This window comes from Zosterops lateralis (assembly GCF_965231275.1).
Source record: "Zosterops lateralis genome assembly, chromosome: 15".
Lineage (NCBI taxonomy): Eukaryota > Metazoa > Chordata > Aves > Passeriformes > Zosteropidae > Zosterops > Zosterops lateralis.
The window spans coordinates 15,939,895-15,952,489 of NC_139775.1; the positions used below are offsets into that span (position 1 = coordinate 15,939,895).

Consider the following 12,595-nt stretch of genomic DNA (forward strand, 5'->3'; position numbering starts at 1 on the left):
AGTTTCTACTTTAAAATAAATAATGTTCAGATTTTGACCTTAAAATCTCCCCAACCCTTCTTCCCTGAAAGCAATTTAGAAACTTCATGTTCACCCCAAGTTTTGAAGCAGGTCAAAACATGAAAAAGAAAAATAATTTTAAGTGTAAGGGGTGGTTGGTAAGAAATGTGAGTGACCTAATAACTACCCCTTGGCAGGGCAGGGTGACAGGCAGAGAGGTGAGTAGAACCTTGGTTGTTACATTGAGCTTCACTTCCCTCAGTCCTGCCTGTGCCAGGGAAGAAATTGGCCTCCAAAAATCTGACTAGTACAGAGTGGCTTGATGTACCTGGTCTTTGGAGAAGGAGCTTCAATTGCTCAGAGTGACCCAGCTTGAGCAGAGGTTGGACCCAGGGACATCCAGGTTCCCTTCCAACTCGGGCATTCTGTGACTCTGAGGTTTACTCCAGATGTCTGTAAGTTCTTGTTCTACCCCACATGACCCTCGTATTTAAACACAGAAGCTTTTGTTGGGGAAACTCTGCCTTCAGCCTGCAGGAGGGTGTAGTTTGACTTTTAACCAAGCCCTACCCAAAGGGGATGGGGATTGTTTTCATAAGGTCTCACTTCTAGGGAATCACAGATCTGCACCTTAGAAGAACAGAGTTGTACTTTAAAGGCATCTCACAGTTTCCACCTCAGTTATTCAGCTCTTTGTACTGAGAAAAAAGTGAAGTTACAATTGGAGTTCTTACTGTTTTTTTCTGCCTCAAATTTATTAAAATACTAAAACCAGCTTTCTAACAGGATGTACACATGAAGCACTGTGTACTCTGCTTGAGAGAACATATTAACTCTAATACTGGTGCTTGTACAGTCAAGCAGGAAAAATAAATTTCTTGGTAATAACCAAAAACCTGTGTGGCAACAACGTGACTGATCTGGGCCTGCTACTGAGGATGGAATAAATGAGCTGACAATGAAGTCAGCTTTGCATTTGCTAAGTGCTCATTGTCAGGAGTCCTCTGCTTCATCAGCCACTTCTTCCTCCTCCCTGTTGTCTGTGCTGCCGTGGCCGGTGTGTGCTGGGGCCAGGGCTGGGCTCAGGGGAATGCCAGCCCCTCGGTGCACGGCCTCCATGGTCTCTGGGGACACATAGTAGCTCAGGTTCGAGGCTGGAATTCTTTTCTGCATCTCTTCCAGGTAGCGATAAGCCTAAAGGAATGCAGAGATCACTGTCACAGGGTGCACTGCTACAGGGGCCCCAGTAAATTATTTCTTGTGCTTTGCACATTAGAAGTGAAGTTCCTCAGCTGGAGGAACTTGCACTTGGCACCCTCATGTTTCAGTGGAGCAGCAGGCACTGAACCTCCTCAAGGAGTGTGTGGCCCTGGAGGAGTGAATCCCTATTTCCTCAAATAACTGCCATTTTACCTTTCTCTTCTCTGGCCAGGTGGCAAACACAGTGTGGTGGCATTATTGTGGCACACACCCAGACAGACCCTCTCTTCTCATGTAATCACTGGGAATGCTTAAGAATCTGCCACCATTTATGCTCTGTGTCCTGTGAGCATTCCTTTTCACCTCTCCTCCCACAGAATGAAAAATATACATAAAGTTCCTGTGCTGTGCCTCACCCTGCTGTCCATTTAGGCTCCTACCATGGAACATCTTCCTGCATGAGAGCCACACTTCACCGAGCTGCACAGGTGGGCAATGTGGGTTCTGTAGGTTAGAAGAATTAAGACTTCACTTACTGTATGGAATTCCTCCACTTGTGCATAATGCTGAACCAAAAATCCCAGGACATCACCGTGCCGGATGGCGTCATCAAAGTCCTGTTCAGCCAGGAGCAGTTCACACTGCCTGACTGCTTCTTCAGTGTCTTCAGGGTAAACTCTAGGAAGGGGTAAAAGGGAAGTGTCACAGTGCAGGGAGAGCATTCAGCTTATCCAGCCAAGGACAGGGAAGAGTTTTTACTGCATGAGGTTTCATGACAGAAGCCCAAACAAAACCCTTGTCCTGAGGGTGATTGGCTGGCGGGGGCAGCAAGGGAGGGGGAGATTGTTTTAAAGTTTTAAAAGCCACATTATGGTTTGCCTGCTAGAAAAATGTACCAGCAGCTTTTTTTTTTTTTTTTTTTTTCAGCAAGCTGCAAATTACTTATTAAGCTTTAGGTGCTGTTACAACTTCTGTTCTGATATATTTCTGTCACTTAGTTTCTGTGCTCTCCATGCTGCAGCTCACCTCTGAGCGTGGATGAACCGCTTCATCAGATTCATCCTGCTCTGCAGGTGGCCAAGTTTGCTTTCCTGTTCCACAGGGCTTCTGGCCTTTGCTTTGGAAAGGCACTTGTATGCTTCTGTCAGTGCTTTGTGGGCTTTTTCATAGTTCTGATACTCATCAATTTCTACCTGCAAGATGAGAAAGGAGATGGTCTTGCTCCAAAGCCAATAAACCAAACACCTTCAGCAGTCATAGAAAGGGCAGTACCTGAGCACATGCATCATAGAAACCTGCCAGGAGGTCAAGGGCCCCTCCTTTGGTGTAGAAGCTGATAATATTCCCAATAATCTTTCCGTCCTTACGCCAATCCAGTGACTGCAGGTAGTTGGCTGCCATGATATAAATCTCTCTCTGTCTGGAAACTCCCGCAAAGAAGATAATTTTCTCAGTATCTCCAGATTTCAGCAATGCCCTCATAGCCTGGCAAGGGAAAGAGTGGCACAGAGGGAGAGAGGGAAAATACTGTGAATGCGAAAACACCACCAAGACGGCTCAGAAGTTTCATCTGGGTAGTTACTGGAGAAAGTCTACTTCAAGGTTTACTTCCCAAAACACCCTCGTTTTGAGGCTATCCAGACTGACCTTTAATTTGTTTCCTGCTTGTGTGTATTTCTTGGTGGCCACGTGGTAGTTGCCTTGTCTCATGCAGCAGTCAGCAATTTGCTCCAGCAGCTCCCTCCGGGACTCCTCAGAGAGATCCTGGGACTCCTTGGAGACCGTCATCTTCTCGGCCAGCTCCTCTGTGATGGTCAGGTTCTGCTCCAGGCAAAGCTGCAGAGCTTCGTGGTACTGAGGGGAGCAAGAGAACAATGAGATGCTGCAAACACTATTGTGACATCTCACATTTGCTTGTGGTGTAACCTACAGAAATCAGCTACAAACACAACCAGCTGAGGCTGCTCTCGAACACAGGGCTGTAGTTACATGTCTCAATATCAGGCCCTGTTCAGGCACACACTGTCCCATTTTTTGTTTGCTAAGAAGAACATGTTTATTCTTCCATGACAGCACTGCTCTCACATAAATATGCCACTAGAAATTCAGCCATTTTGACTCTGAACATAAGATTTTCAGATATACAAATCAGGTTTGTTAGGAATGATCAGTAATAACATTTTCAGCAAATAAAAATAAATTGAAAGATTTTGTTAAATATTTTGGTACTTCCCATATAGGAACAAATTCTGAGTAGGGTATACAAAAGCTGGTAGTCCAGAAAAGGGCTACAGTACCCTTGCAAATGTGGAAGAAAGCCAGCCATAGGAACTTGTTAAAGAGGAGTGAGCACAGGAGTGATCTGATACGCAGCATTTTGTCAAGGCTGAGCTGCCAGTGCCCCTGAATCACTGGCTTAAGAGGAATCTTGAAACTTTACAAGTGTCTCTTGTATCTTTACCTGCACAGATGAAGGGCTGAGTGCAGGTCCATACCTGTTGTGCTCCTCTACCTGTGCACAGGGACCAGAGGGCTCAGCTCACCTTCTTGGCCGTGAGCAGCAGCTCCATTGCCTTCTCATACTGAGCGTGTTCAATGAAGAACCCGGAGCAGCGGGCAAGCAGGGCTGGGTCAGACTTCTCATCCAGGTCCTCAGCAATGAGCTGTAGGGCCCCAAACTGCTGGGTGGCAAAGGCCAGCTCTAGGGCTTTGGAGAAGTGTCCTGCCTGCAAAATTAGGAATGAGGCTTCAAAGACTAGAATGAGCACTACAGAGCCAGTTCACAGGATGTCCTAGAGTGGCTTAATAAAGCATTACTCACCGTGACAAAATTACTAATAAACAGGACATAGTAAGCACCACAGCTGATTTAACATTCCTCTGCTGTAGGAACTGCTTCAGTGTACAATTTGAGAGTTTTTACTAAAAAAACATTTACCTTGTGGTATAACGTAACAGCTCTGTCCATTTGATCCCCTCTTTCCTCATAATAGCTGGCTGCCTCTATCATGTCTTCTGGTGAGCTCAGGAGAGCCAGGTTCATCAGCTGATCATCTAAATTGTTCGCCTGTTCAAAAGCAAAGGTTTGGCTCTGGGTGTGCATGCACAAATTTCAGAATTCCCACTTCTGGCAAGCCTGTGGCTTTGTGCTGTCACATAGTATTAAACTCTCATACCCTTCTATGTAAAACCTCTACAACCCATATGGTTTTCAGCTTTGATTATGATTATTTCTTTCACAGAGTTTCTGATGAGCTGTTCAAGAAAATACATTTCCAAACCACCAAGGCTTTATTGATCCACCTTTGGTAGAAGAGGTCGGCAGAAACCAGGAGCAGCTTCATCGTGGGCTGTCCACAAGCAGGCAGTGTCTCAGGGGAGAGGATGGGCACAAACACTTGTCCCACAGAGGGAGAGCCCCGTGCTGTGGGGGCACACGTGTCTCTGTACCTTGCACAGGCGGATGGCGTTGTTGAAGGCCTGGGCGCGGCTGTAGAAGTGCACGGCCTGTTTGATGTCCTCCTGACTCTCATACTGCCGGGCCAGGTGATAGGAGGCTGCCCCGTTCCCCGTTTCATTTGCTATTTCAGCAGCCTGCAGAGGGAATTGTGCAGCTTTATTTCGTTATCAGGAATGATAATTCTGGGAGCAGGTGGAAGCAGGCTGCCTTACCTTCTGAATGTTGCCTTGAAAGCAGTGGACACGGACTAGGGAAAAATAATCCTGAGCCAGTTCATAGTACTTTAATGCAGATTCCATGTCCGACTGGCTTTCCAAGTACTGTGCCCACCACTTCCACAGGCTCCTGGAACAGCAACAATATTAACTGCAGCAATGAGAACTGCCAGGTGCTGGTTTACACTCCTAGAGAGCCTAAACTGAAAACTGAACACACTTTTTACAACACACGCTTCACCCCAAATGCTGGGGGTTAGGTTTGTTCCTTTTTTACTCTACAGAAATTTTCCCCATAAGTTACTAAGAGACTACTGGGTGCTCAAGGGTGCTTGACCAAAACAAAGAGGTGGCCAAAAGTCAGGAGGGGGAGATAAGGACAGGGCTGGGGGCAGCTTCCTCTCCTCCCTCTTGCTCCCAGCATTGCATCAGAGAGGACACGACCAGGCTACAGGAGGAGTTCACTGTCCCAACCGGGTCCAGTCCTGAGAAAATCCACCACCATCTGCTCGTGTGCCCTGGAAGGCTGAGCTCACCTCCTCCTGAGCAAGTGCCATAAACGTGAAAAGCTGTTGGAGGGTCATAGTGGATAAGGCAGGGGTTGAATGAGACTGAGAGGATTCACACTCTGTCATCCTCGCTCTCATCACTAATTGTATGTGGGACCTGACAGCCCTGTGTAGAAGGAACAAGCATAGCACTGACCTGTCTTTCCTCTTGTTGATGTAGTTCTCCAGGGCTTGTAAGTCTTCAGAGAGCATTCGAGGTATTTCAAACTGGTGTGTGTCTGACTTTTCATAGCTGTAGAGAAGAAGAACATATTAGATGTGAAATGACAGCCCCCTTATTAGCTCTTTATGTGTAAAACATCCATTTAATCTTGTTTGCCAGCCATCAACTGACAACACTGGTCAAAGGAAAAGACGGCAGTGGTCTTCCTGGATATGAGTGAGGTTTAACTACACAGGACTGGATATGAGTGAGGTTTAACTACTGGCTCTGACAGACTCTTGACCTTTCAAGACACTACACATTATTTGCATGGGAGGGTGCTGGGAGGTTTCACTGGGAATACTTTCACTCTGTGAAATAGAAGGCACCCAAAACAGGAAAAGACTTCAATTAATTTTTAGCGGTCATCATGAAACATCACCCTTCACCCATGTCCACAGGAGAAAGAGGCTCCCAGTGCCCCAGGTACACCCAGCTGGTACTTACTGGGTGAGGGCCAGGCTGTGCTGCCCCGTTGCCTCCAGGTGCTTGGCGTAGTTGTAGTGGGTGGTGCGCAGGTGGACGCGGTCGTGGGCCTCGGCCGTCTCGATGGCTTTCTGCCACTGGTTGGAGGCCTGGTAGAACTTGTTCAGGAGGTCATAACGTTTGCAAGCCTTGTACAGCTGCTCTGCGTCCTCCTGGAGAGGAACACCCAAAATCCCCGTCAGCCCCACCACGCTGCGTGTCAGTCACATCAGGCACTGCACCTTGGAGCAGGTTATTACTGCTGGGCTTTGCAGTGCAATTAAAGCAACAATCGTTCAGGCAGGGAGTTTAACCAACTAAATACATGTGGCCTGGGATAGCCTGTTATTGAGGAATAAGGAAAGCACTCAGATCCTGACATGTATTGTCCAGGATTGACTAGGAGGGAGGGGAATGACACCAGCAAGTCACCAGTGATCAAATGCTGTCATCAGGAGTGTGAATCTCCAAAAATGAAGACATGCTTAGGTAGAGGCACAGCCACGGACCATGCTGCCCACCCAGGGGTGAGGCTCAGGAGAAGATCCTGGCACTCAGGGTTTGAGAATTAAGGTGCTGCAAGCCAGGGAACCCCTGTGACCTCCCAGCAGGTCTCAGAGGCAGCAATGCTGTTCATGGATAACTGAGCTACGTTCCTGGGAATAAATGTTAATAATCTATTACGGAATTAGAACAGGAGGGTTTTGCCGATGCTGACGCAAGGGTGAGCAAATTTGGAACTATTATTTTTATTCTCTGAGAGGTACTAACTCCCGTGGAAGGAACATTTTCCTGCTCCACCCAACTGCTGTCCAGCTGAACACTATATTTAGTAAATTGATACTATCCGTCCAAGACAGAAAAATGCTTTCTGTCTCTTATTGTTTCAAATTTTAAAAAGCACAGAAAGTGGAAAAGGAAGATGTCTGCCCTAGGATTCTGTATGAGATGGAAAAAAGTAGTAGAGCTGCATTTGTTTTGCTGTAGTTCCCTTCCACCTCTTCAAACAGATCTAAATATCCAAGAGAAGAAGCACTGACACTTTTCATCCTCATAGCTTTCTCTGCCAGGAAGGTTTTACAAACATTTAGTTTGAATTTTCCTTTTTTCTTTACCTTTAACTCTCTGTCTCTGTCTCTCTCTCTCTGACCAAATAACTATGGATTGCTAAATACCTTTTCAAGCCAAATTCTAATTATTTGGCCATTTTCAAGACTTCTTTTTCTGTGAAATCTTTCCAAGAGCAGAGAAATTTGCACTGATTTTCTCTGAAACTTTTCCAGTTCATCAGCTTTTTTTCCTGTAATGAGATACTTAAAGTCTGGAAGTCATCATTCCAGCTGTAGCTGCCTTGAATACACTGACAGGAATTTACCAAATCCTGGTCCAGAATGTGGTGTCTCCTCAAACATGGCCCCAAACTGATTTTTGCTGTCATAGGACCTTGCTATTTTTTATCTAATTCAGTATTTCACATATATTCAGTATATAGTCTGTGGGTTATTTCATAAATTCTTTCCCAGTTTTCCCTCTGACAGATCATATGCCTGGATCTCTTACAGTTCCCAAACTAAAAAATTCTGGATTTCTTATGGAGCATTGCTGAAGATACTAAATTAGTGGAATACTAATTCCACTTTAACTAGCACCAATCAATTTTCAGTCCATATGACAATGCTGGTCTCAAACCCAGCTTAGATCTCAGCTGTACTGGCAATCAAGGGGAGTGAAGTCAGACACAAGACACAAGGTCCACTTTGGGGTGTATTTGCTGCCAGGTTGGGCATCCTGCCAGATGAGAGACATTTGTTTTATACACCAATTCTGGGGAACACTTAGATCATGTCCTCTGGCTGAGCTGGATCCAGTCAAGTTCCTGCTCACACAGTGGGAGCAGTCAGGATAGAAATTGTTGTGATTAGGCATCCCTGGGACAGCACAGACAATGAATGTGACTGACCAGAGCTCTCCAGGAAAAGTCTATTTTCCCTAAACTCCTTCAACAACTTCAGGTCAGCCCTCACTCTGTGACAGCACACAGCTCTAGCCTTTCACTCTAGAAACAAATAATTTCAAAATGGAACTTATGTTCCATATCAGAGCTTAAATATTAGAGCTCCATATCACAGCTTAAAACATGTTTGTTGAAACATTTTAACTATAATAAAATAAAGCCTTTTTAAAATCCAGTGAAACCTAGAATGATTGAGCTTGGAAGAAGCTTATGCCCCAGGAAGGCAGGTTTTTGTTAAATGTTTCACTCATAAAACAATCTTTAAAAGATATTTCCTTCAGTCAGCAGTTTCTTTCACTGAGTAATTTTTCAGAGTCTGAAACCAACTCTTGACAAGTCAGCAGTGGATTTACCAGCATGCCCAGCTGTATGGCCAGCACAGCCACCCTGGCCGCCTGCTCCGGCTCTTGCTCAGCCTCCCGCAGTGCCTTGGCTCCTCTTGCATGACCCATGTGCCCCAGGCAGATTTTGGCAACATCAAGCCTGTGAGTCTTCACACACATGCGAGCCATGTTCTCCCAGACAGCCTCGCTGCAGGAAAAGGGAAAGAAAAGGACACTGTTATTGTGTCACCTGGAAGGCAGGTGAGGTGTGAGGACAGAGGGTGTGAAAGGGGAAACCATCAGTACACTGGGAATGGGGTGACTGTCACAGGGACTCCAGCAGAATGTGAAGACCAAAGAGGAACAGAAGGAGGCTCACACACAAAGGTCAGTTCTTGAGCTAAATGACCCCAACCTTAAGGAAATATTGTGGGATTTGATTTAGGCCAATGTCTTAACAGCAGCAGTTACATCTCTACTCTGGAGACAGGCTGAGAGAGCTGGGGATGTTCTACCTGGAGAAGAGAAGGCTCTGAGGAGAACTTAAGAGCATCTTCCAGTGCCTAAAGGAGCTCCAGGAGAGCTGGAGAGGGAGTTGGTACAAGTGATGGAGGGACAGGACAATGGGGAATGGCTTTAAATTGAAAAAGGGGAGATGCAGATTGGAAGAAATTCTTCCCTGTGAGGTTGGTGAGGCCCTGGCACAGGCTGCCCAGAGCAGCTGTGGCTGCCCCACTCCTGGAAGTGTTCAAGGCCAGGTTGGAGGGGGCCTGGAGCTACCTGGCAATAGTGGAAGGTGTCCCTGCCCAAAGCAGGGGTAGGTAGATCTACATGGTCTTCCAAGGTTCCTTCCAACCCAAACCAGTCTGTGATTCTCTATTTGTATGTATATAAACATTTATCAGTGCCCATCCTGCTGTAGCTGCAACCTATAGACAGTCACAACTCCCACACTGATGTCCAGAAATCAGAATTAAAATGATGGAAAAAGTCTTAACACCTCACAGTGGAAATCTCCTGCTGCAGTCTGGAGTAAAATACTGAACAACTATTAGGAGCTCAATTGTTATATCAGTAATAGGGAATAATGTGTAGAAAAATCACCAAACCACCATGTTCTAATTTAAAACTTGCCTAAAACAGGCAAAAAGAAAAGCTTTGTGATGCTCAGAACAAGAACTCCTCAGGGCTGTGAATTCACAGTTAACACTGCAAAGTCCCCTGCCCAGGCAAGGCAGGATGGGCTGAGGACCATGGTCATGGCTGGAATGGGTGGCAGGATTGCTCAGCAGGACCACAACAGAACTGACCATCACAGAGTGGGACAAGGAAAGATTGTCACAGATTCTATTCACATTTGAGGCTCTTCAGAATTTCATGCAATATGTTTGACTCATAAAAATCATAAGCATTCAAAATAAAGTTTTTTTCAATGTCACCCTCAGCAGAGATATGGTGTGTGTAGTTCTCAGGCACAAACACAGCACAAAGTACAGATCTAAATTTTAAAAGCAGGGAAAAAAGGAGAAAATAATAGAATAGAATGACACTTTATGACCTGCCGCCAAATTCCCTTCCAGTTTTCCTATGATTAAAATGTTTTTCTGTTTCCAGTGGCTGTGGGAAAGCCCTGCACAAACAGGAGAAATGACTAACCGGGAAGCAGTGAACAGGTGAACACAACGTGCTCTTCAACACATACATTAAGAAAAGGCACAGGAAGAATTCTTTGCATAATTTGCTTTAGAATTAGAGCATCTTTTACTTGAGTGCAACTCACATAAAAGTTTCAGGTAGTAATCAACATAAGTGATACAGACTTCACTGAGAACAAATGGTATAGAGAAAAAAAAGGAACAGAAGTGATAAATCAGGGACAAATTTCAGAAATATCAGAAATGTTTTTGGTTTAGAAAAGCAAAAATGCACGTCTGAGTGCCACCTTTCTTACAACTGAATGGTATTCAAACACAGCCTCCTCATGCTCTTTACGTACATGTCCAAACTCCCCAGCTGAGGAGACAAAAGGAACATTGAAATAAAGCACAAAATAAAGGTAATTTCAGACTTAGAAGAGCCTGACAGAAACCAGTGCTAGATCCTTCTGCACATCACCCTTCAATACAGAAATGCTGCCTTGTATCAGCAGATGTGACCTTCCTAATTTCTGAAAAGTTGGAACAGTTTTGTCTTTTATTCCAGACACTATATGTATCTGGAATTGGGGAAAGTGGGAAAAACACCTTTAAACAACACTGACATTATCAACATGATTTAGTTATGTTCACCTGGCTTTGACCAACACAGGCAGTTGAGTTCTGTCCTTAAGAAAAGCTGCTCAAGGCTGTGCCTGGGCACAGCTGTGCTTCACAGCACTTGAGAAGTACATTTTCCAAGCTCTGCATTGTGCCAGAAGAAGCTGCCAGCAGCCACTTGGCTCTGGGTGAAGGAATGCACGTCTGTACTGGGCTTTGTCAAGCTGACTAACAGTGAGTTTCTGAAAGGAAATCAAAGTCTTTATTTTTCAGAGCTCTGACAGCTCTCAACTCCCTCCATGCAGGAAGATGAGAGTTCATGGGCTCAAACAGGCAAGCGGATGAGATTCTTATTTAGACTACAGGGAGTGGAAACTTTTGAGAGGAAACAGACTACACCGTGTATTTTAAAGTACAAAGTTAAAAGATAAGAGCGTGCAGAGAGTCACAGCAGGATTTAGGAGATGTTCCTCATCATCTCTCAGCTGTGTTATGCTTTCCTGGATGGCAACAACTCCTGCCAATGTCAAAATTCAGCAGGAGCTGCTGCCCCTAAGACTCCACTTTGGGAGCTCTTGCCCCCCCACACCTGCCTGTGGGCCATGTGGGCACCCAGGATCCTCTGCCCTGAGGAGCTGGAGTTCTGCCATCCCACATCTTTCTCCTCCACTCCAAAACATTTGCCAAATGAAGCCGAGAGGTTTGAGCCATGGGTACACAGGGTCAGCAACAAACACAGAGGGAGAAACATCTGCAGTCAATGTGCTCTGCAGTTGGTTTTATTCTGGTAGGCACTGCCTTCTGCACCCCTGTCTGGGCAGAGGGTGAGCACACCAGGCTCAAACGGCACCAAAGACACTGAATCTGGGAGTGCTCATGGCAGAGCACAGCTGGCATGGACTCTGCAAGCACAGAGACCACACCAAGAGATAAGAGAGACGCCAAAGAAAGGTGTCCCTGCCCATGGCAGAGAGTTGGTGCTAAATGATTCTTAAGGTCCTTTCCAACTCAAACCATTCTATGATTCTAAGATTCTGAGAAACATGATCAGAGCAGTTCACCAGCACAAGAACCCATGGCAGGCAAGACCACTGACTCCCTCTGACCATCCCTTCTCCTGCTTCTCCCCTGCAGAAACACCTGAAGGAGTGTTTCACCTGAGGAACCTTGCTCTGCCCAGAGCAGTTCCCATACCCCACTGGGTTTGATAAGCAGCTGCACAGGGCAGAGCAACAGCCATAGTCCCATGGAACTGCAGCAGAGACTGGTTCTTTCCAGGAGACACATCCCTCACAAGAGGGACAATGCTCTGATAAGACACATGGAGAAGAAAGGGTAGGGAAGGGGATCCTGGGAGTACCCACAACCCACTCCCATTTCTCTCTGTGTTTCACAAAGACCAGCCTCAGCCACAAGATGTACAACCTCCCTGGCAGGAACATACCTCCAGCACCAGGGCAAGTTTTGCTGCCCCTCAGAAACGTGGGCAGATGGATGTGGGCCTGGTGAAGGAACAAGAAACAGGAGGTGCAGAACAGGTTCACTTAGATCCCAGGGAAAACAACAGTTTATCTCTCAAAAGCTGCCAGTGTAGTAAGAAAGCTGAATCTGTCCATGCATCCCTAAAAGGCAGCAAAGCTCCTTTCCAGGAGCCTGGCCCTGCTGTCCATATAAAACTCCAAGTAATATTTTTCCCTGCTCTCAACTCTAACTCTGGGAATTTCCTGTTCTTCCCCTCCTCCTCCTTTCATCCCCCCTGGAAAGCCTCTCACATCTGTACTTCATCAGCCAAAGCTGGAAACTTAATGAAGCCCAGGCACAGCAGCAGTGGGAGCAGAGCCATGGGAAGGCATCCCAAGCACTGGTGATTTTATATGGAAGTTATAAAACCA

The 12,595-nt window shown here is 46.0% G+C and overlaps 1 protein-coding gene across 4 annotated transcripts in view; it reads right to left on the reverse strand.

Moving 5' to 3' along the window:
- Window positions 1-990: 990 nt before the first annotated feature.
- IFT140 (intraflagellar transport 140) overlaps window positions 991-12,595 on the reverse strand; it is a 48,581-nt gene continuing 36,976 nt past the window's right edge. For 2 of the 4 annotated variants that reach the window (XM_083872493.1, XM_083872491.1), the window contains 12 exons: window positions 8,479-8,656; window positions 6,094-6,284; window positions 5,581-5,676; window positions 4,873-5,005; window positions 4,651-4,794; window positions 4,139-4,267; window positions 3,744-3,926; window positions 2,848-3,054; window positions 2,473-2,685; window positions 2,227-2,393; window positions 1,737-1,878; window positions 991-1,194 (listed from right to left, as the gene is read on the reverse strand). In XM_083872493.1, the coding sequence (XP_083728619.1) occupies window positions 994-1,194; window positions 1,737-1,878; window positions 2,227-2,393; window positions 2,473-2,685; window positions 2,848-3,054; window positions 3,744-3,926; window positions 4,139-4,267; window positions 4,651-4,794; window positions 4,873-5,005; window positions 5,581-5,676; window positions 6,094-6,284; window positions 8,479-8,656 (1,984 nt within the window). In that variant the 3' untranslated portion in view covers window positions 991-993. Of the gene's footprint in view, window positions 1,195-1,736; window positions 1,879-2,226; window positions 2,394-2,472; window positions 2,686-2,847; window positions 3,055-3,743; window positions 3,927-4,138; window positions 4,268-4,650; window positions 4,795-4,872; window positions 5,006-5,580; window positions 5,677-6,093; window positions 6,285-8,478; window positions 8,657-12,595 lie in introns of those variants that run through there. The other 2 variants (XM_083872492.1, XM_083872494.1) reach the window with 2 other exon arrangements.